The sequence below is a fragment of the Scyliorhinus torazame genome, chromosome 13 (genome assembly GCF_047496885.1).
Source record: "Scyliorhinus torazame isolate Kashiwa2021f chromosome 13, sScyTor2.1, whole genome shotgun sequence".
Lineage (NCBI taxonomy): Eukaryota > Metazoa > Chordata > Chondrichthyes > Carcharhiniformes > Scyliorhinidae > Scyliorhinus > Scyliorhinus torazame.
In genome coordinates, this window is record NC_092719.1 from 98,929,184 (window position 1) to 98,952,758 (window position 23,575).

General features: G+C 49.3%; 1 protein-coding gene across 3 annotated transcripts in view; it reads right to left on the bottom strand.

The window, feature by feature from the left end:
- LOC140388204 (cyclin-dependent kinase 16-like) overlaps positions 1–23,575 on the bottom strand; it is a 688,814-nt gene that overhangs the window by 567,248 nt on the left and 97,991 nt on the right. The window contains exon 1 of one of the 3 annotated variants that reach the window (XM_072471990.1): positions 4,341–5,000. The exons of the other annotated variants lie outside the window; for them this stretch is intronic. Coding sequence (XP_072328091.1) covers positions 4,341–4,428 — 88 coding nt within the window. The 5' untranslated portion in view covers positions 4,429–5,000. Of the gene's footprint in view, positions 1–4,340; positions 5,001–23,575 lie in introns of those variants that run through there. 3 annotated transcript variants of the gene reach the window in all.

Sequence of the window (23,575 nt, forward strand, 5' to 3'; positions counted from 1 at the left end):
GAGAAACTGGGCTGGTGGACTGGAGAATCCCGCCCCTGTTTTTTGAGCATGTGACTGGTAAGGTAGGTATGGAGGAGCCAGAAATGTAATATACTTGGATTTCCAAAAGGCTTTCGATAAGGTACTACACAAAGGGTTAACTCATGAGTGTCATGATATTCAAACACACAACATCATGCGGGAACACTATCCCATCCCGAAACGAGAAGACCTCACCAGCGAGATGGCGCGAGCCAACATATTCACTAAATTGGATGCGTCCAAAGGATTCTGGCAGATCAAACTGGACCCGGCCAGCCGAAGACTATGCACATTCAACACCCCTTTTGGCAGATTCTGCTACAACCGGATGCCATTCGGCATCATTTCGGCATCTGAAGTATTCCACCGCATTATGGAGCAGATGATGGAAGGCATCGAAGGGGTACGTGTATATGTGGACGATATCATCATTTGGTCCACCACTCCGCAGGAACACATGCATCGGCTTCGACGTGTCTTCACCCGCATACGGCAAAATGGCCTGCGTCTCAACCGTGCGAAGTGTGCTTTCGGCCAGACGGAGCTGAAATTCCTCGGGGACCACATCTCAAGGTCCGGGGTCCGTCCCGATGCAGACAAGGTTAGCGCCATCACAGCCATGCCACGACCGGCTGACAAGAAGGCTGTCTTAAGATTCCTGGGCATGGTCAACTTCCTTGGGAAGTTCATTCCCAACCTGGCTTCTCATACAACAAACATGCGCCATCTCGTAAAAAAATCGACGGAATTCAACTGGCACCAGTCGCATCAGCGGGAATGGGAGGAGCTCAAGCACAAACTGGTCACGGCACCAGTGCTGGCCTTCTTTGACACGACTCGCCCTACAAAGATCTCAACAGACGCCAGCCAATCTGGTATTGGAGCGGTACTCCTGCAAAAAGACAGCACGTCATCATGGGCCCCGGTTGCGTATGCCTCACGAGCCATGACCCCTACCGAACAGCGCTACGCGCAAATCGAAAAAGAATGCCTGGGCTTGTTAACTGGACTGGACAAGTTCCACGACTATGTGTATGGCCTGCCACGATTCACGGTCGAAACTGACCACCGCCCCCTGGTCAACATCATTAACAAAGACCTGAACGACATGACTCCTCGCCTCCAGCGCATCTTACTTAAACTCAGGAGGTACGATTTTGAACTGATCTACACTCCGGGGAAGGAACTCATAGTGGCGGACACTCTTTCCCAAGCAGTGAGCACACCACCAGATGCAGAGGGGTTCGTGCGTCAAATTGAGGCACACGTGACTCTGACAGCAGCAAATATGCCAGCTGATGATCCTAGTCTGGCCCACATACGCGCAGAGACGGCGACTGACCCTCTGCTGCAGCGAGTGATGCGCCACATGACGGAAGGGTGGCTAAAAGGGCAGTGCCCCCAGTTTTATAATGTGCGAGATGATCTCACCAATATAGACGGGGTCCTTATGAAATCGCATAGGATCGTCATTCCACACAGTGTGCGCCAGATGATTCTTCGTCAACTACACGAAGGCCACTTGAACACACACATCATGATGGACACACTAACAGGCAAATCAGAGTACACAACACCACAACCAATCACAGACAAGAACACCAACCACATAAAAAGCACGAGCACGACACCTGGAGGTCAGTAGGTCTGGGGAGAAGGGAACAAGAAAGAGCTGTTTGAATATCATGACAATGAGATAAGGGTTAATGCAGTTTGGAGTGATTTATTAACTTGGATAGAGGATTAGTTAACAGACAGGAAGCGGAGAGTAGGGGTAAATGGGGCATTATTAAGTTGGTAAGTGCTGTGACTATTGGAGTACTACAATGGCCAGCGTTGGATCTCAGCTATTTTAGAGTCTATACTAATGACAAGGCGGGAATTTGAGCTGTGAGGAGGGCACTGAGGGGCTGCAGAGTAAATGAGACAGATTAGATAATTGGGCAACAAGGTAGCAGATGGGTATAATGTGGGAAGTGGGAAGTTTGTAAGAAAAGAAAAGCAGAATATTATTTTAAAGGGCATGAAACTTGTAAATGGTGATGCTGAGAGAGACTTGGGAGTACAGGAATGCAAAACTTTCATATGGATGTGGGTGCCGTTGGCAAGGCCAGCATTTGTTGTCCATTCCCAATTTCCCTTGAACTGAGTGGCTTGCTGGACCATTTTAGAGGCATTTAAAAGTCAACAACTTTGCTGTGTGTCTGGAATCATAAGTAGACCAGACCAGGTAAGAGCAGCAGATTTTCTTCCCTGAAGGATATCAGTGAACCAGATGGTTTTTATCATGATCAGTTAGAGTTTCACTGTCACCACGACTGAGACTAGCTTTATATTCCAGATTTATTCACTGAATTTAAATTCCACCAGCTGCCGTGGTGGGAGTTGAACCCACGTCCCCAGAGTATTAGCCTGGGCCTCTGGATTACTCACGCAGTGGCACTGCAGCACACCACCAGCTCCCCTTTGCAGGAAGCAATGAGGAAAGCAAATGACACACTGGTCTTTCACAAAGGGAATAAAGAAATCTTGCTGCAATCGCAATTTGGTGAGACCACATCTGGAAAACGGAGCAGTTTTGATCTCCATATTTAAGGAAGGAAATACTTTAATTGGAGGCGGTTACAGCAAAGGTTAACTTGATTGGTCCCTGGGGTGAGGGGATTGTCCTAAGACAAGAGGCTGAGTAAATTGGGTCGATATTTTCTGGAATTTAGAAGAATGAGAGGTGATCTCATTGAAACCTCCAATATTCTGAAGGGGTTTGAGAGGGTGGAAACTGAGGCTGTTCCCCAGGTTGGAGAATCTAGAACACGGGGCACAGTCTCAGGATAAAAGGGTCAATCATTTCGGACTGAGATGAGGAGAAATTTCCTCACTCAAAGGGTTGTGAACCTTCAGAATTCTCCAGCCCAGAGGGGTGTGGAAGTTCCATTCTTGAATATATTTAAGGCTGGAATAGACAGATTTTAGTCTCTCAGGGAGTGGGGGGGAGGGAGAGGAAATGGAGTTCAAGCCCAAGATGAGCCATAATAGTAATGAATAGCAGAGCAGACCCAATGGGCTGAATAATCTGCTCCTGCTCTTATTCCTCATGTTCTCATCTTCCTATCCTCTTTATCACCAAGGCTGCCTACTTCCAGCTTCATAATATTGTCTGTCTTTGCCCCTGCCTCAGCTCTGCTCTCATGTATGACTTTATCACCTCCACACTCCTGGCTAGTCTCCCACATCCTCCCTCCATAAGCTTGGGGTCAGCCGCAACACTGCTGTCCGTGTCCCTACCCAAGTCCTGTTCACCCATCACACTGTGCTCACTGACCTACACTGGTTCCTGGTGGAGCAACACTCTTAGTGTAAAATCTTCATCTAGGTTTTCAAATTCTTCTATGACCTTGCCCCTCCCTGTCTCCTCCAGCCCCACAATCTCCCAAGAGATCTGTGCTCCACTCATTTGAATTTTTTGCATTTGCCTGACTTTAATCACTGCACCATTGGTGGCTGGTCCTTTAGCTACCAAGGCCCTGAGCTCCGGAATTTCCCCCCTGAAGTAAATACATCCTGTTCATGACATTTACATGCAGCAGATTCCCGTAACACCAGGCCTAAAAGAGAACAGTCTATTTTTGGCGAGGCTTCTTCTGGTGCAGTTTCTTTGAGGCAACACCCTTTAAGAGCCCATTTTACACCTGAAAATCTGGAGGAGAATCCAACATCCTTCAGTCAAAAGTGAACCTTCCGTGATAAGATGAGGAATATTTCATTTTTGAGCTGGGAGTGATGTACTTTTCTTCCAAGGATATACCTCACTCATACTATTTAACAGCAACTTGATTAACATGCGACCACACATCACACATTGACAGGACCCATCCGTTCCCATTCCAATACAAACACTTTATATTTTTATTTTGAGAAATTCTGTGTATAATTGAGCACTAACCTCAGATCAAATGAGCTACATTTAGTAATGATGTGGGTATGGCTGCTGCACTCAGTTTCAGTCTGTCTTGTCATGACCTAAACCTATTGCAGTCTGCCCCCTCTCACCCTGTCTCTCTCTGAAGCCATTCCTCTCACACAGCCGACACTTTAACAGCTTTGCAAATCGGCAAAGAAGCATTCAGCAATTGTTATGCTGAATCATGTTTCACCTCATTTAATGTTGACAGGTTGTTTTTTAAAAAGCACAGAAATCTACAGTCAGAACCAAATGTCCCCACCCCAAATGAGATTTCACTGGACGAATGAGCAAATGTTTAAGTGATTAGAACCCGGAGGGAAAGGGTAACTGAAAGACTGTCGCTTTCAGCACTCACCTATCCTGCTCACTGAAGGCTTGTAGTTTTCCAGCATCTTTAACATCCGAAATGGAGATAATTTTTGCCTTTCCCCACTCGGATTCATGTTGTTCCTCGATAGAAAAACAGGGAATAACTGACTGGAAAGCTCCTTTCCGCACTGTCAGTCTAAGCAGAGTCTCTGCAAAGCCTGGGGCTGCTGAGAATGACAATTCCAGTTTGATGATGAATTTCTCACTGAGTTGCAGACAGCTCAGAGAAAGCTGCTGTCTTCACAGATTCCACCCTGAGCAAGAGCGTGCTGGAGGGTGAATCAGCCTCACGGTAGTCCTGACAATCAGCGATGTGCATCACACACTGACTTCATCAACAGAAATAGCAATGTCTTTCTTATTTGCAGCGTCCAAATGCTCCCTACCCTCGTGAGCTGTGAACAAAGGCAGGCCTCACATATGCACACATTTCCCGGAGTCCCATCCGCACAGACCAATAGGTAAAGGCTCATTAATCCAAACAATGACAGGAGCCCTTCTGGTCACACGGATGAGGAGCTAACTGGTGTCCCGCTGTAAGCTGCAGTAACTGGGACAGTCCCCTTCACTGTACTGCTGGGAGGCAGTGATGATATTCAATAACTCCAGCCCACTCATCACATATCAAACATATCTCCACTTTATTGTAGCGAACTAGCCCAAGGTTAATACTGGTTCTGAAAACAAAATCCTGAATTACCCAGCTTCACATCAGCAAAGCTGCAATCTGAGAAAGATATTCGCAGTGGCAGCAGGCAGTTTGATTCACCATGATAACCAGGTCAAGGAGAAGGAAGGCTCAAGGGGACCCATGTTCATTGACTGACGGAACAATCTCACAGAAATATCCTGCCTGTGAAACTGGGCTCCACAATCCAGCTTCATAAATTCACAACACCATCGCAGCATATCCCATCAATGACTGCACGCCATACACCCCACGTTGGCAAGGGGGCCACTGCGGGCTGGCTGTGGGTGCAACAGAACCTCTCAATGTCGGTAAATCCTGACATCGAGCATAGAATCATAGAATCCCTACAGTGCAGAAGGAGGCCATTCGGCCCATCGAGTCTGCACCGACCATTCAAATGAGTATTCCACCCAGGCACTGGTTTAGCACAGGGCTAAATCGCTGGCTTTTAAAGCAGACCAAGGCAGGCCAGCAGCACGGTTCAATTCCCGTATCAGACTCCCCGAACAGGCGCCGGAATGTGGCAACTAGGGGCTTTTCACAGTAACTTCATTTGAAGCCTACTTGGGACAATAAGCGATTTTCATTTCTTTTCATTTCCCCCGCCCCATCCTGCCCTATCCCCGCAACTGCATCACCTAACCTACACATCCCTGAACACTAAGTGGCAATTTGGTGTGGCCAATCCACCTACCCCTCAGTTGCGGTTTGGCAGAAATTTGGGCTGCCCTGTTGGTAACTCTCGGCTGCACGTACATTCAGGCAAACATTGGATGACAGCTCGTGAAGAACAAACCATGAGGCCTCCTTCAAAAGGACCTGCAGCCTCATAATGGGCTCAGCCAGTGACTGCCAGGGTCACGATCGATCAAAAGGTCCACACAAACGCCCTCCAACAAGGAGCTGATGACAAAGCAAACATCTGCCAGAACATCATCCAACGCCGGGGTGACAAAGGAGCAGGGTGTGAGGGGAGCCAAGTCATTGTTTCCCATCTCTGCACAGTGTAGCAGGGAGAGTGGGCCTGTCACTTTGCCAGGACAGCGTAACTCTCAGTGGAATCATAGAATAGGACTTCCAGTGACAGGGATATGCTGAGTAGTCGCACATCAGGTGGCTCTCCTCCTACAAACCCAAAATAGCCTGCTAAAACAGGGGAAAACTCCAGAGGCCATAAGGAGACAAGAAGTGGAAGAAATCAGCAGAAACAAGTAGCTGAGACGGCCGATGCACGAGGTGATGAAGCGCCGGCCACACCAGAGCAAGAAGGACCGGCAAACGGCACACAGAGCTCCCCCTCACCAGAGAGTGGTTCGAGGATGTTCCTCTCCAGGGAACTAAGAGAACATAGGGAAGAGACAAAGACCGATATCCAGGCTGCGGTCAGGGTGGCAGTCGCCAAGGCTCTGGCTATCATGCAGGAGGCCCTGGACAAGGCAGAGAGATGACTGGAGGCCCAGAGGAACACCATCAAAGAATTAGGAAAAGCCTCAACAGTCCAGAGTAACCGGATCACTGCCCTGGAATTGGAAATAGCGAGGTTGGTCGTGACGCAGGAGAGTCTAAAAAGGAAGATGGAGGACGAGGAGAACCGGTCACTGCGCCAAAACTTAAGAATACTGGGCCTGCCGGAAGGGATCGAAGGCAGAGATGCCACAGACTATGTGGCCCAAATGCTGGGAAACCTGGTGGGAAGGGACAGCTTCCCTATCGCGCCAGAAACAGACAGAGCCCAGCAGTTGCTCCGGCCAAAACCCAAGGCTGGAGATAATTGGCAAAATGAAATGGGAAAGGATCCTATGCTGGGCCAGGCAGACAAGGATCTGCAGCTGGGAAGGACACCAGATCAGGATTTACCTAGACGGTGGGGCGGACCTGGCCAAGCACCGTTGAAGGTGGCCCTGTATAAAATCGAAGTCAAATTTGGGATGCTGTACTAGGCTAAATATTGGGTCACATTCCAGGGCAGGGAGCTTTTCTTCATGACCCCTGCGGACACGGACAAATTTGTCCTGGAAAACGGGCTGGAAAAGCAGCAGCAGAGACAATGGTGAGAAGATCACCCGAAGGGACTTCAATCAATCAGAGAGACACTTTGCGTGGGACTGCACTGCCTCGCTTTGAAGACAGGAACAAAAGCATAGGAAGGAAGGTGCGAGGGCAGCGGAGCACAGCCGAGGGTGAAGAGGATGGCAAGAGGGGAAATCAGATAGTGGGTGGAGTAGACACATAGCCTACCCCAGGAAAGGGGCCACCACATGAGTGGGAAAGCTAGCGGCAGGCGGTACGAGCGAGAGGGGCCCGCGGCATGTCTCCCTCAGGGGAAAGAGCACCTGGCAACTGGGAGGGAGGGGTACACAACACAAATGGGGGGGACACTCAGGGGAGTAAATGGGACTCGGGAAGTAAGGTGGAAACAGTAACAAAAGAGGAGGAGAGGAGGGTGTGTGGAAGAATCGTCAGGGAATATTCGGGACAAGGGTAGTAAGGGCATTAGGCTGGCTACAACAGGCCACACGTGGTGACTTGGAACATGAAGACACCGCAAGCAAACCACTTTGGACTGCCCCCTAGCAAAGGGAAACCCCAGAGTGCAGGGGCGCATCCACAGGTAAGTATGGTTGATCCCGCAGGAAGGGGGGGGGGGGCAGAAACCTCCCATCAGGATAGTCACCTGGAACGTTAGGGGACTTAATGGACCATGAAAAGATCCAAAGTCTTCGCCCACCTGAAAAGTATGAAAGCCAACATAGTCTTCCTCCAAGAGACGCACCTGAGGGAGAAGGACTGCCTGCGGGTAAGGAAGGGCTGGGTGGGACAGACGTACCATTCCTGCTACGGGATGAGAGCAGTGGGGGAGGGGGTTAGCCATACTGTTAAATAAAAGGATGATGTTTACTGTGGTAAGGACGGTTATGGACCCAGGGGGATGGTACGTCATGGTCAGCGGTGCCCTGGACGGGGCACCAGTGGTGGTCCTAGTCTTGAGTTTAAAAAGAAGACCATGGTGGAAATTCCCGACATTGACACAGACCAACCTATCATGGAGGGTGACTTTAACTGTGTACAGGACCCACGGACAGACAGGTCAAACCCCAAAAAAGGGAGGACCTCTAATATGGCCAAAAAACACGGCACATTCATGAAGCAGATGGGAGCAGCGGACCCATAGAGGTTCACTCACCCACGGGAGAAGGAGTTCTCCTTCTTCTCCCAGGCACAGAACGTATACACCTGGATTGAGTTCTTTGTAGTGGGGAAATCAGTGCTTCCAGGGATAGTAAGGGTTGAATACTCTGCAAACGTAATCTCTGACCACACTCCACATAACGTGGATGTGAGCTTGGAGAAGGGCTGTGGGTTGCAGCCAATGGAGCTCACCCATAGTATTGGCACCGAAACCGGTCAGTACCCAACGAGTGTGTGTGGACTATAGAAAGGTTAATGCAGTTACAAGAACGGACTCTTATCCTATCCCACGATTGGAGAACTTCATTGAGAAGGTGGGACAATCCCCTTTTATCTCCAAACTGGATATACTCAAAGGTTACTGGCAGGTACCTTTATCCAAAAGGGCAAAGGAGATTTCAGCTTTTGTGACTCCAAATGGTATCTCTCTCTCTCTCTCTGTTCCTGCACCCTCAGCTCTCTCTCTCTGTTCCTGCACCTCAGCTCTCTCTCTCTCTGTCCCTGCATCATCATCTCTTTCTTTCTCTGTTCCTGCGCCCTCAGCTCTCTCTCTGTTCCTGTCCCCGAGCTCTGTCTCTCTTTCTCTCTATTCCTGCCCCCTCAGCTCTGTCTCTCTCCCTCTGTTCCTGCACCCTGTCATGAGAATGTCACTTTAAGAAATGTTTGGCTGCTCAAGTTACTGCAGTGGTGTCAGAGTGTGGGTGGAGCTCAGCTCTGGTTCTGCTTTTTAGTTTCACTTTGAGAAAAGCTTGGGTGTGTCTGTGTTTTTTGGTTTCATTTTAGTGTTGGAGCTGCAGCCAGCCAATGAAGGTGTAATGTTGTTCTCTCTGCCACGTAAAGACTATCACTTGATCATTTGGTGAATTCAGAGTGATAACTGTTCTCAGTAGTGAATTTAAACCTGATGAGCTTCTGTTAAAAGTTTTTTTAAAAATGTCTTATGGACGTCAAAAGGAAAGTTTAAGGATTACTTTGTGTTGTAGTCCTTGGGGGTTGTATTTGAATTGATGGTTGCGAAGATGTTCACTGTATGTTTTAAAAAGGTTAACTTGAGTTCATAGAATAAACATTGTTTTGCTTTAAAAAATACTTTTCCATTTCTGCTGTACCACACCTGTAGAGTGGGGCGTGTGCTCCCCATACCACAAGATTGTAAAAGTCATGGGTCAGGTGAACTCCATAGTATACTTTGGGGTTCTCTAAACCCTGGCTCATAACAAGTTGGGGGCTCGAGGGGGATAAAAGTCTATCTATTGGATTGGCTTAGTGAACTTAAAGACAGTGAGGGGTGAGCATATTGTGGTTGCTTTTCAGGTGTGGTATTTCAGTTTAAGTAGGGAGTGTGTTGTGGGCAATGATTCTTTCAGAAGTTTTTGCGGGTGGAGATGGTCACATGCAGTACCTTACGGACAGAGACTAAAAGCAGACTGTTAGATCTGGCAAAAACATTGCAGTTAACATTACCTGACAAAATGCGAAAATATGAGGTAATTATGGCAGTGGCTAAGCATTTTAAATTGCCTCAGATATAGTCTGACTCGTTAGAAATGGCAAAAATTCAGTTACAAATTAAACAAATGGAACATGAGAAAGAATTAAAGCAGCTTGAATACGAAAGAGATAGAGAAGAAAGAGAAAAAGATAGAGAGAAAAAGGAAAGAGAGAGAGAGTTTGAACTTCGGAAAATGGCCATGAAACATGACAGTCAGTTAAGATTGGCGGATTTAAAGGAAACGTACAGTTTGAGGATAGTGATGAGGAGAAAGAGAAAGAGCGTCAAAGTCGAGGGCTTGGTGGGGGTCTATTTAAATATGTCCAAGCATTGCCAAGGTTTGACAAGAAGGAGGTAGAAGACTTTTTCATTTCATTTGAGAAGGTGGCTCAGCAAATGAAACGGCCACAGGACATGTGGGTGTTACTGATTCAAACAAAGCTGGTAGGTAGGGGTTGTGAAGTGTTTGCATCAGTACCGGAGGAGGTATCTGGGACGTATGAGGAGGTGAAAATATCCATCTTAGGTGCATATTAACTATTGCCTGAAGCCTACAGACAAAGGTTTAGAAACTTAGAACAAAATTTGGTTCCAACTCCATCTCCAAGTTTGCTGACGATACGATCACAGTGGGCCGGATCTCGAATAACAGCGAATCAAAATACAGGAGGGAGATAGAGAACCTAGTGGAGTGGTGCAGTGACAACAATCTAGTGACGATCAGTGACCGAGCACACCCCCACCCAACTTTTGTTAGATGGCAAACTAAAAGGTGGTTCAGTTAGCCAGATCAGAGCAGCTCGCTGGACACTCTTACTATGAGGCAGGGATATTTCTGTGAAACGCACCAAGACCCACACGTTTTTGGCAGACAATTTGCAATACACAGGGACCCCACATGAATGCCAGATAATTGCAGCCCCCCCCCCCCCCCCCCACAAGGCAACCACGTGTAAACTGTGATACACAAAGTTCCCAAGACACAGGGGACACCGTAAAAATCTCTGTTGACAGCTCCTCCGCTGTTGAGGATGGTGTAAGAATCACTGGATGCGGGATTTATATGGAGGATTCACAGGGACACCCACGAGAAGAGGTATCTTTAAAATTACCCGGCCACTTAGGTTCACAAGCAGCAGAACTCGCAGCCATAGCCTACGTAGTTAATCACCCAGATATCTTCCCAAAGCCTGCGGACATACACTCAGACAGCTTGCATGTTTGCAACAGTTTGACCGAATTCCTCCCCTATGGGAATCTCGAGGTACTGTATCCGCCGATGGAAAACCCCTGCCCTCTGCCCCTTTACTGAAACACATTCTTAAAGAAGCCGCCGGCCACACATATGGCATCATTAAAGTAAAGAGCCATCACCGCACCTCCCCAAACGGTAATCGCAAGGCAGACACCCTAGCTGAAGCTGGATCTCGCAATGGCCACTTCTGGCAACCACACGAAGATGACCAGATGCATTCAATCCAGATTTCCCAAACCAATATTGAAGATTTATCCCAAGCTCAGAAAGTAGACGACTCCCTCAAACAGGTACTGAACGGCACCTACCCAGCCTCCTATGATAAATGGAAGGACACACTCACAATACAGGACGGAATAGTTTTAAAAGACGGAATTTATGTGGTCCCCACCCAAGACAGAAACCAGTTAATCTACCAATTCCATGATGGACACGGACATCAGGGAATAGACACCACCATCGCCCATTTAAGATTTTTGTTTTGGTGGCCCGAACTGATGTCACTGTTGAGAATTGCCTCATTTGCGCTCAGAACAATCCAGAACATTATGCAAAGAAGGGACAATTAAGACACACCCGACCTGCAGAAGGCCCCTGGACAAATCTGCAAATCGATTACATTGGTCCCTTCCCCCCCCCCCTGCAGAAACGGTTTCATGTACGTGCTGGTTGTTATGGTCACCTTTACAAAATGGGTTGCAGCATTCCCCACACGTTCAAACACAGCAAAAGCCACCGTTAAAATTTTAACCCGACAGATATTTACGCGTTGGAGTCTTCCACGCAGCATTGAGTCAGACCAAGGTTCCCACTTCACTGGCAGGGTAATGTAAAACGTTATGACTATTTTCGGCATGAAACAGAAATTCCAACGTACTATCACCCTGAGTCTGTAACCTTCTTTGTCGCCATGAACATCATCCCCTTATTTAGCAAAATGGCTACCCCCCTGGCCCTCGTCCCGTAGCAGGAATGGCACGTCTGTTCCACCCAGCCCTTCCTTACACCCAGTTGGTCCTTCTCCCTCAGGTGCGTCTCTATGTTGGCTTTCATGTTTTTCAGGTGGGTGAAGACTCTTAAGTCCCCTAACTTTGCAGGTGACTATCTTGATGGGATCAACCATACTTACCTGGTTTCCATTTGTTAGGGGGCCGTCCAAGGTAGCCGTGGTCACTGTTCTCCCCATGAGGTTGGGCCCCTGCGCTCCAGGGTTTCCCTTTGTCCAGGGGGTCATCCAACATGGCCACCAACTGTGAGTTCACCATGTGGATGAGCCCCTGCACTCCGGCATTTCCCTTTGTCCAGGAGGGCATCCAACAAGGCCGCCAACTGTGAGTTCACCATGTGGATGAGCCCCTGCACTCCGGCGTTTCTCTTTGTCCAGGGACCTTCCTTAGTTGTTGCTTGCAACACCATTTTGTTCCAAGTCGCCAAGTGTGGCCTGTTGTAGCCAGTTTAATGCTCTCCATCTTTCGTAACCTATTTTTCCCTTACAGTGTCTTCTCCCCCCCGATCTTCTTTCCCCCCCCATCCGTAGATAAATCCCCCCCTTCACCTGTCTCTCCCCCTGTTTACCCCTCCGTGCCCGTTATCTGAGGCCCCTCCCCCGCCACTGCCAGGCACCTTCCGCCTTGCTAGGGACGCGTCGCAGCCTCTTTCTTCCTCATGAATCCCGGAGCTAGCTACCTTGCTAGTGTGGTGCCCCCCTCCCGGGCGTTGTTCCACTTCTTCCCATTGTCTGATCTCTGGTCTCCCTGTCCACCATTTCTTCCACCTTACCCTGTGCTTAGCTGTACTTAGATCATCCTTCCCTCTCTTACCGGTCTCATCTCCAAAACGAGGCAGTGTTCTCCCGTGTAAAGCGGTCTCTGTGGCGATGTTGGCTGTACAAGGGAGAAGACTCTTTTTGTTAAAACATTTTGTTGTAAGAGTCTCATTCTGCAGTCTCTTCATCGCTGCCCCTGCTGCTGCTTCTCCGGGCCATTCTCTGCGATGAACGTGTCAGTGTCGCAGGGACCATGGAAAAGTGCTCCCCACCTTGATACGTGACCCAGAGCTTGGCTGGGTACAGCATTCCGAATCTCTCGCCATTTCTGTACAGCGCGGCCTTCACTTTATTAAATTCAGCCTGGCAATTGGCCAGGTCAGACCCAATGTCCTGATAGATCCGGATCCTGTGACCCAAATGCTGGGTAACCTGGTGACCTTCCCAGCTGCAGTTTCTGGACTGCCTGGCCCAGCACAGGGTTCTCTCCCGGTCCTGATACCGGCGCATTTTTGCAATTATCATCCTCGGCTGTTCCCCGGTTTTGGACTTTGGCTGGAGCGACCGGTGCGCTCTGTTGATTCCTGGTCGGCTGACGAAGTTGAATGTCCTTCCCAACAGGTTTCCCAGCATTTGTGCCACATAGTCTGTGGGGTTCCTACCGGCGATCCCCTCTGGTAGGCCCACGATTCGCAGGTTCTGCCGCCTCAACCTTTCCTCTCAGGTTGCCTTGTGTTGCAAGCAGCCTTGCCATCTCCTTTTCTAGGTTGACGATCCAATTGCTCTGGTCCATTGCAGCCCTTTCCAGATCTTTAATTGTTGCCTCCTGGGCCTCCAGTCATTTATTGGCTTTGTCCAGGGCCATCTGCATTATACAATATACTCCAATGTACTACAATCATTTCCAAATCTTCCCAATATCTCATTCATCCTTTCAAACTGTTATAACTCGCATGAGACCGATGGGATCAGACCAATTAGTCTCCCCGTGAGTCTCGTTGAATACAAGCTTCCCCGCTGACGGGCGGGGGCCCCGTCAGCATAGCAATGAACACTATGTGTTCTATATTAAAGTAGATAAGTCCCCAGGGCCTGATGGGATTTATCCCAGAATTCTGAGGGAGGTAAGGGAGGAAATTTCTGGGGCCGTGACGGTAATCTTTGTAGCCTCATTGGCTACAGGTGAAGTTCCAGAGGACTGGAGAGTAGCCAATGTTGTTCCATTGTTTAAGAAGTGCAGCAGGGATAATCCAGGAAATTATAGGTCGGTGAGCCTTACGTCAGTGGTAGGGAAATTATTGGAAAAGATCCTTAGAGATAGGATTTACTCACATTTGGAAACAAATGGACTTATTAGAACATAGAACATAAAAAACACAGCACAGAACAGGCCCTTCGGCCCACGATGTTGTGCCGAACGTTTGTCCTAGATTAAGAACAAATTAATCTACACCCCATCATTCTACCGTAATCCATGTACCTATCCAATAGCCGCTTGGAGGTCCCTAATGTTTCCGACTCAACTACTTCCACAGGCAGTGCATTCCATGCCCCCACTACTCTCTGGGTAAAGAACCTACCTCTGATATCCCTCCTATATCTTCCACCTTTCACCTTAAATTTATGTCCCCTTGTAATGGTTTGTTCCACCCGGGGAAAAAGTCTCTGACGGTCTACTTTATCTATTCCCCTGATCATCTTATAAACCTCTATCAAGTCGCCCCTCATCCTTCTCCGTTCTAATGAGAAAAGGCCTAGCACCCGCAACCTTTCCTCGTAAGACCTACTCTCCATTCCAGGCAACATCCTGGTAAATCTCCGTTGCAACTTTTCCAAAGCTTCCACATCCTTCCTAAAATGAGGCAGCCAGAACTGCACATAGTATTCCAAATGTGACCTTACCAAGGTTTTGTACAGCTGCATCATCATCTCACGGCTCTTAAATTCAATCCCACTGCTAATGAATGCTAGCACATCATAGGCCTTCTTCACAGCTCTATCCAATTGAGTGGCAACTTTCAAAGATGTATGAACATAGACCCCAAGATCTCTCTGCTCCTCCATTTTGCCAAGAACCCTACCATTAACCCTGTATTCCGCATTCATATTTGTCCATCCAAAATGGACAACCTCACACTTTTCAGCGTTAAACTCCATCTGACACTACTCAGCTCAGCTCTGCATCCTACCTATGTTTCTCTGCAGCCGACAACAGCCCTCCTCACTATCCACAACTCCACCAATCTTCGCATCGTCTGCAAATTTACTGACCCACCCTTCAACTCCCTCATCCAAGTCATTAATGAAAATCACAAACAGCAGAGGACCCAGAACTGATCCCTGTGGTACGCCACTGGTAACTGGGATCCAGGCTGAATATTTGCCATCCACCACCACTCTCTGACTTATATCAGTTAGCCAGTTCGTTATCCAACTGGCCAAATTTCCCACTATCCCATGCCTTCTTACTTTCTGCATAAGCCTACCATGGGGAGCCTTACTAAAATCCATGTACACTACATCCACTGCTTTACCTTCATCCATGTGCTTGGTCACCTCCTCAAAGAATTCAGTGAGACTTGTGAGGCAAGACCTACCCCTCACAAATTCGTGCTGACTATCCCTAATCAAGCAGTGTATTTCCAGGTGCTCAGAAATCCTATCCCTCAGTACCCTTTCCATTACTTTGTCTACCACCGAAGTAAGACTAACTGGCCTGTAATTCCCAGGGTTATCCCTATTCCCTTTTTTGAACAGGGGCACGACATTCACCACTCTCCAATCCCCTGGTACCACCCCTGTTGACAGTGAGGACGAAAAGATCATTGCCAACGGCTCTGCAATTTCATCTCTTGCTTCCCATAGAATCCTTGGATATATCCCGTCAGGCCCGGGGGACTTGTCTATCCTCAAGTTTTTCAAAATGCCCAACACATCTTCTTTCCTAACAAGTATTTCCTCGAGCTTACCAGTCTGTTTCACGCTGTCCTCTCCAACAATATGGCCCCTCTCATTCGTAAGTGCTGAAGAAAAGTACTCGTTCAAGACCTCTCCTATCTCTTCAGACTCAATACGCAATCTCCCGCTACTTTCCTTGATCGGACCTACCCTCGCTCTAGTCATTCTCATATTTCTCACTTATGTGTAAAAGGCCTTTTTGGTTTTCCTTGATCCTACCGACCAAAGATTTTTCATGCCCTCTCTCAGCTCTCCTAATCCCTTTCTTCTGTTCCCTCCTGGCTATCTTGTATCCCTCCAGATCCCTGTCTGAACCTTGTTTCCTCAGCCTTACATAAGTCTCCTTTTCCCTCTTAACAAGACATTCAACCTCTCTTGTCAACCATGGTTCCCTCACTCGACCATCTCTTCCCTGCCTGACAGGGACATAATATCAAGGACACGTAGTATCTGTTCCTTGAACAAGTTCCGCATTTCACTTGTGTCCTTCCCTGACAGCCTACGTTCCCAACTTATGCACTTCAGTTCTTGCCTGACAGCATCGTATTTACCCTTCCCCCTGTTAAACCTTGCCCTGTTGCACGCACCTATCCCTCTCCATTACTAAAGTGAAAGTCACAGAGTTGTGGCCACTGTCTCCAAAATGTTCCCCCACTAACAAATCTATCACTTGCCCTGGTTCATCACCAAGTACCAAATCCAATATTGCCTCCCCTCTGGTCGCACAATCTATATACTGTGTTAGAAAAGCTTCCTAGACACACTGCACAAACACCGACCCATCCAAACTATTTGACCTAAAGAGTTTCCACTCAATATTTTGGAAGTTTAAGTCACCCATGACTACTACCCTGTGACTTCTGCACCTTTCCAAAATCTGTTTCCCTATCTGTTCCGCCACATCTCTGCTGGTATTGGGGGGCCGATAGTAAACTCCCAACAAGGTGACTGCTCCTTTCCTATTTCTGACTTCAACCCATACTACCTCAGTAGGCAGATACTCCTCGAACTGCCTTCCTGCAGCTGTTCTACAATCTCTAATTAACAATGCAACCCCACCCCCTTTACCACCCTCCCTAATCTTATTGAAACATCTGTAACCAGGAACCTCCAACAACCATTTCTGCCCCTCTTCTATCCAAGTTTCCGTGATGGCCACAACATCGTAGTCCCAAGTACCGATCCATGACTTAAGTTCACCCACCTTATTCCTGATGCTTCTTGCGTTGAAGTATACACACTTCAACCCATCGCCGTGCCTGCAAGTACTCTCCTTTGTCAGTGTTCCCTTCCCCACTGCCTCACTAAACGCTTTGGCATCCTGAATATCGGCTAGCTTAGTTGTGGACTACAAATCCGGTTCCCATTCCCCTGCCAAATTAGTTTAAACCCTCCCGAAGAGTACTAGCAAACCTCCCTCCCAGGGTATTGGTGCCCCTCTGGTTCAGATGCAACCCGTCCTGCTTGTACAGGTCCCACCTTCCCCAGAAAGCCCTCCCTCCTACACCATTCCTGCAGCCACGTGTTCAGCTGCACTCTCTCCCTATTCCTAGCCTTGCTGTCACATGGCACCGGCAACAAACCAGGAAATATAAGGAAAGTAGGAAGGAACTTAAGCAAGGAGTCAGGAGGGCTAGAAGGGGTCACGAAAAGTCATTGGCAAATAGGGTTAAGGAAAATCCCAAGGCTTTTTACACGTACATAAAAAGCAAGAGCGTAGCCAGGGAAAGGGTTGGCCCACTGAAGGATAGGCAAGGGAATATATGTGTGGAGCCAGAGGAAATGGGCGAGGTACTAAATGAATACTTTGCATCAGTATTCACCAAAGAGAAGGAATTGGTAGATGTTGAGTCTGGAGAAGGGGGTGTAGATAGCCTAGGTCACATTGTGATCCAAAAAGACGAGGTGTTGGGTGTCTTAAAAAATATTAAGGTAGATAAGTCCCCAGGGCCTGATGGGATCTACCCCAGAATACTGAAGGAGGCTGGAGAGGAAATTGCTGAGACCTTGACAGAAATCTTTGGATCCTCGCTGTCTTCAGGGGATGTCCCGGAGGACTGGAGAATAGCCAATGTTGTTCCTCTGTTTAAGAAGGGTAGCAAGGATAATCCCGGGAACTACAGGCCGGTGAGCCTTACTTCAGTGGTAGGGAAATTACTGGAGAGAATTCTTCGAGACAGGATCTACTCCCATTTGGAAGCAAATGGACGTATTAGTGAGGGGCAGCACGGTTTTGTGAAGGGGAGGTCATGTCTCACTAACTTGATAGAGTTTTTCGAGGAGGTCACTAAGATGATTGATGCAGGTAGGGCAGTAGATGTTGTCTATATGGACTTCAGTAAGGCCTTTGACAAGGTCCCTCATGGTAGACTAGTACAAAAGGTGAAGTCACACGGGGTCAGGGGTGAGCTGGCAAGGTGGATACAGAACTGGCTAGGCCATAGAAGGCAGAGAGTAGCAATGGAAGGATGCTTTTCTAATTGGAGGGCTGTGACCAGTGGTGTTCCACAGGGATCAGTGCTGGGACCTTTGCTCTTTGTAGTATATATAAATGATTTGGAGGAAAATGTAACTGGTCTGATTAGTAAGTTTGCAGACGACACAAAGGTTGGTGGAATTGCGGATAGCGATGAGGACTGTCGAAGGATAGAGCAGGATTTAGATTGTCTGGAGACTTGGGCGGAGAGATGGCAGATGGAGTTTAATCCGGACAAATGTGAGGTAATGCATTTTGGAAGGTCTAATGCAGGTAGGGAATATACAGTGAATGGTAGAACCCTCAAGAGTATTGAAAGTCAAAGAGATCTAGGAGTACAGGTCCACAGGTCATTGAAAGGGGCAACACAGGTGGAGAAGGTAGCCAAGAAGGCATACGGCATGCTTGCCTTCATTAGCCGGGGCATTGAGTATAAGAATTGGCAAGTCATGTTGCAGCTGTATAGAACCTTAGTTAGGCCACACTTGGAGTATAGTGTTCAATTCTGGTCGCCACACTACCAGAAGGATGTGGAGGCTTTAGAGAGGGTGCAGAAGAGATTTACCAGAATCTTGCCTGCTATGGAGGGCATTAACTATGAGGAGCGGTTGAATAAACTCGGTTTGTTCTCACTGGAACGAAGGAGGTTGAGGGGAGACCTGATAGAGGTATACAAAATTATGAGGGGCATAGACAGAGTGGATAGTCAGAGGCTTTTCCCCAGGGTAGAGGGGTCAATTACTAGGGGGCATAGGTTTAAGGTGAGAGGGGCAAGGTTTAGAGTAGATGTACGAGGCAAGTTTTTTACGCAGAGGGTAGTGGGTGCCTGGAACTCGCTACCGGAGGAGGTAGTGGAAGCGGGGACGATAGGGACATTTAAGGGGCATCTTGACAAATATATGAATAGGATGGGAATAGAAGGATACGGACCCAGGAAGTGTAGAAGATTGTAGTTTAGTCAGGCAGCATGGTCGGCACGGGCTTGGAGGGCCGAAGGGCCTGTTCCTGTGCTGTACATTTCTTTGTTCTTTGTATGACAACTCTGTCTGTCCTGGCTTCTAACTTCTAGCCTAACTCCCTAAACTCATTTATTACATCCACACCCCTTTGCTACCTACATCGTTGGTACCAATGTGCACACGACTTGGCTGCTCATCCTCCCCCTTAAGGATCCTGAAGACACGATCCGAGACATCATGGACCCTGGCACCCGGGTGGCAACAAACCATCCGAGAGTCTCGCCCGTGCCCACAGAACCGCCTGTCTGTACCTCTAACTAGTGAGTCCCCTATAACTAGTGCTGTCCTAATCTCCCCCTTCCCTTCTGACCCCCAGAGCCGGACCTCGTGCCAGAGACCCAGTCACTGCAGCCTACCCCTGCTAGGTAATCCCCCCCAACAGTATCCAAAGCGGTTTACTTATTGTTGAGAGCAACAACCACAGGGGTTCCCTGCACTGACTGCTTCCTCCTCTTCCCACCTCTAACTGTTACCCAGCTACCTTTGTTCTCAGGTGTAACTATGTCCCTGTAGCTTCTATCTATCACCCCCTCAGCTTCCCGAATGATCCTCAGTTCATCCAGCTCCAGCTCCCGTTCCCTAACACGGTCTGTGAGGAGCTGGAGATGGCTGCACTTCCCGCAGGTGAAGTCAGCAAGGACACTGGTGGTCTCCCTTACCTCGATCATTAGTGATGGACAGCATGGTTTTGTGAAGGGGAGGTCGTGCCTCACTGATTTCTAATTTGACCGAATTTTGCGAGGAGTAAGTGACAAAAATGATAGACGAGGGAAAGAAAGTAGATGTTGTGTATATGGACTTCAGTAAAGCCTTTGACAAGGTACCTCATGGTAGACTGGTACATAAGGTGAAGTCACATGGCATCAGAGGAGAGCTGGCAAGTTGGATACAGAACTGGCTTGGGCACAGAAGAGAGGTAGGAGTAAAAGGGTGCTTTTTTGAATGGAAGGCTGTGATTAGCGGTATTCCACAGGGACCAGTTCTGGGGCCTTTGTTGTTCATGGTGTATACAAATGATTTGGAAGAAAATGTAGCTGGTCTAATTAGTAAGTTCGCAGATGACACAAATATTGCTGGATTTGAAGATAGTGAAGAGGATTGTCAGAGGATACAGCAGGATATAATCTGGTTGAAGTCTTGGGTGGAGAAATGGCAGATGGCGTTTAATCCAGACAAGCGTGAGGTAATGCACTTTGGAAGGTCCAATGCATGTAGGAATTACACAGTAAATGGTAGAACTCTTGCGAGTATTGACAGGCAGAGAGATCTGGGCGTGCATGTCCACCGATCACTGAAAGTAATAACGCATGTGGATAAGGTGGTCAAGAAGGCATACGGCATGGTGGCCTTCATAGATTGGGGTACTGAATATAAAAATTGGCAAGTCATGTTGCAGTTGTACAAGACGTTGATGTAGCGCACAATGACTTACGAGAGAGACGAGTAGAGATGAAGTCGATGAGGCTTTATTAAGCGAGACTTGTCCCCAGCAGTTCAGCAACAGAATGGAGCGGCGGGGAGAAGCTCGGGTTCTTATACTCCGCCTTCAGGGCGGAGCCAGGAGTCAACAGCCAACCAGGACCCGGGATCTGTCAGCCAATAGCATCACGGCTTCACAGTCCCACATGACCCCTAATACATACTACCACATTCACCCCTTGTTAAAAATGAACCCGGCGGGGTGGTGGTTCGCATGGTGGTAGGGGTTTACAAGGCTTGTCCTGGGAGGAAATATTTTGGGCATGTCATTACAGTTTTAGCCCTACACTGGGCTATGTACAAGGTTTGTGAAACTATTTACAATATTAGTAAGAGAAAAGTTTTTTGTTCCAGTCCAACAACATTCTTGATGTCACGCCGATGCCACGAGTCGAGCGGGCGGTCTGGTCTTCCTCGTCGATCGCCTCAGCCCCGGTGGTGGTGCAGGTGCTTGTTCCGGCGTTGTCGTCTCCGGGAGCGTTTCGGTGTTTGTTCCTGTTTCACTCCTGCGCGGACACGGGAGGAGGACCGATCCTCCCGGGAAGGGGGCGGTCGCGGGGTGCGCCGGTGGCAGGGAGGGGATGATCGGTGTCGGGGGGGTGTGTGTGTTGCCGGCGGGCACCAGGTCTCGCAGGGAGACCGTGTCCTGTCGGCCGTCGGGGTACGCCACGTAGGCGTACTGCGGGTTCGCGTGGAGGAGGTGAACCCTCTCGACCAACGGGTCCGACTTGTGCGCCTGCACATGTTTCCGGAGCAAGATGGGTCCTGGGGCCGCCAGCCAGGTCGGCAGCGACGTTCCGGAGGAGGACTTCCTGGGGAAGACAAGGAGGCGCTCATGAGGCGTTTGGTTAGTGGCGGTACACAGCAGCGACCGGAGGGAGTGGAGAGCGTCCGGGAGGACCTCCTGCCACCGGGAAACTGGGAGATCCCTGGACCGTAGGGCCAGTAGGACGGTCTTCCAGACTGTGCCGTTCTCCCTCTCTACTTGCCCGTTCCCCCGGGGGTTGTAGCTGGTCGTCCTGCTCGAGGCTATGCCCTTGCTGAGCAGGAACTGGCGCAGCTCGTCACTCATGAAGGAGGACTCCCTGTCGCTATGGATATATGCGAGGCAACCGAACAGAGTGAATATGGTGCCAAGGGCTTTAATGACTGTGGCCGCTGTCATGTCGGGGCAGGGGATGGCGAAGGGGAAACGGGAGTACTCGTCCACCACGTTCAGGAAGTATGTGTTGCGGTCGGTGGAGGGGAGGGGCCCTTTGAAATCCAGACTGAGGCATTCAAAGGGGCGGGAAGCCTTGATCAGGTGCGCTCTATCCGGCCTGAAAAAGTGCGGTTTGCACTCCGCGCTGATGTGGCAGTTCCTGGTGACTGTACGGGCCTCCTCCACAGAGTAGGGGAGGTTGCTGGACTTTATAAAATGGTAGAACCGAGTGACCCCCGGGTGGCAGAAGTCCTCGTGGAGGGCTTGGAGACGGTCTATTTGTGCGTTGGCACATGTGCCGCGGGATAGGGCATCGGACGGCTCGTTCAGCTTTCCAGGACGGTACAAGATCTCGTAGTTGAAGGTGGAGAGCTCAATCCTCCACCTTAAGATCTTGTCATTTTTAATTTTGTCCCGCTGTGCATTATCGAACATGAAGGCTACCGACCGTTGGTCGGTGAGGAGAGTGAATCTCCTGCCGGCCAGGTAATGCCTCCAATGTCGCACAGCTTCCACTATGGCTTGGGCTTCCTTTTCCACTGAGGAGTGACGGATTTCTGAGGCGTGGAGGGTCCGGGAGAAAAAGGCCACGGGTCTGCCCGCTTGGTTAAGGGTGGCCGCCAGAGCTACGTCGGAGGCGTCGCTCTCGACCTGGAAGGGGAGGGACTCGTCGATGGCGCGCATCGTGGCCTTTGCGATATCCGCTTTGATGCGGCTGAAGGCCTGGCGAGCCTCTGTCGACAGGGGGAAGGTAGTGGTCTGTATTAGCGGGCGGGCCTTGTCTGCATACTGGGGGACCCACTGGGCGTAATATGAAAAGAACCCCAGGCAACGTTTCAGGGCTTTGGAGCAGTGGGGGAGGGGAAATTCCATGAGGGGGCGCATGCGTTCGGGGTTGGGGCCTATTATCCCATTGTGCACTACGTATCCCAGGATGGCCAACCGGTTTGTGCTAAAAACGCACTTTTCCTCGTTGTATGTGAGGTTCAAGGCGTTAGCGGTCTGGAGGAATTTTTGGAGGTTGGCGTCGTGGTCCTGCAGATCGTGGCCGCAGATGGTTACGTTGTCGAGATACGGGAACGTGGCCTGTAACCCGTGCTGGTCAACCATTCGGTCCATCTCCCGTTGGAAGACCGAGACCCCGTTCGTGACACCAAATGGGACCCTTAGGAAGTGGTATAGACGCCCGTCTGCCTCGAAGGCTGTGTACTTGCGGTCACCTGGGCGGATGGGGAGCTGGTGGTAGGCGGACTTGAGGTCCACGGTGGACAAGACCTTATACTGGGCAATCCGATTTACCATGTCGGATATGCGGGGGAGAGGGTACGCATCTAGCTGTGTGTACCTGTTGATGGTCTGGCTATAGTCTATGACCATCCTTTGCTTTTCCCCGGTCTTTACTACTACCACCTGGGCTCTCCAGGGACTATTGCTGGCCTGGATTATGCCTTCCTTCAGCAACCGCTGGACTTCAGACCGAATAAATATCCGGTCCTGGGCGCTGAACCGTCTGCTCCTAGTGGCGACGGGTTTGCAATCCGGGGTGAGGTTTGCAAACAAGGACGGCGGTTCAACCTTGAGAGTTGCGAGGCCGCAGATAGTGAGTGGGGGTATTGGGCCGCCGAATTGAAATGTTAGGCTCTGCAGGTTAAACTGGAAATCTAATCCCAGTAATGTGGGCGCGCAGAGTTGGGGA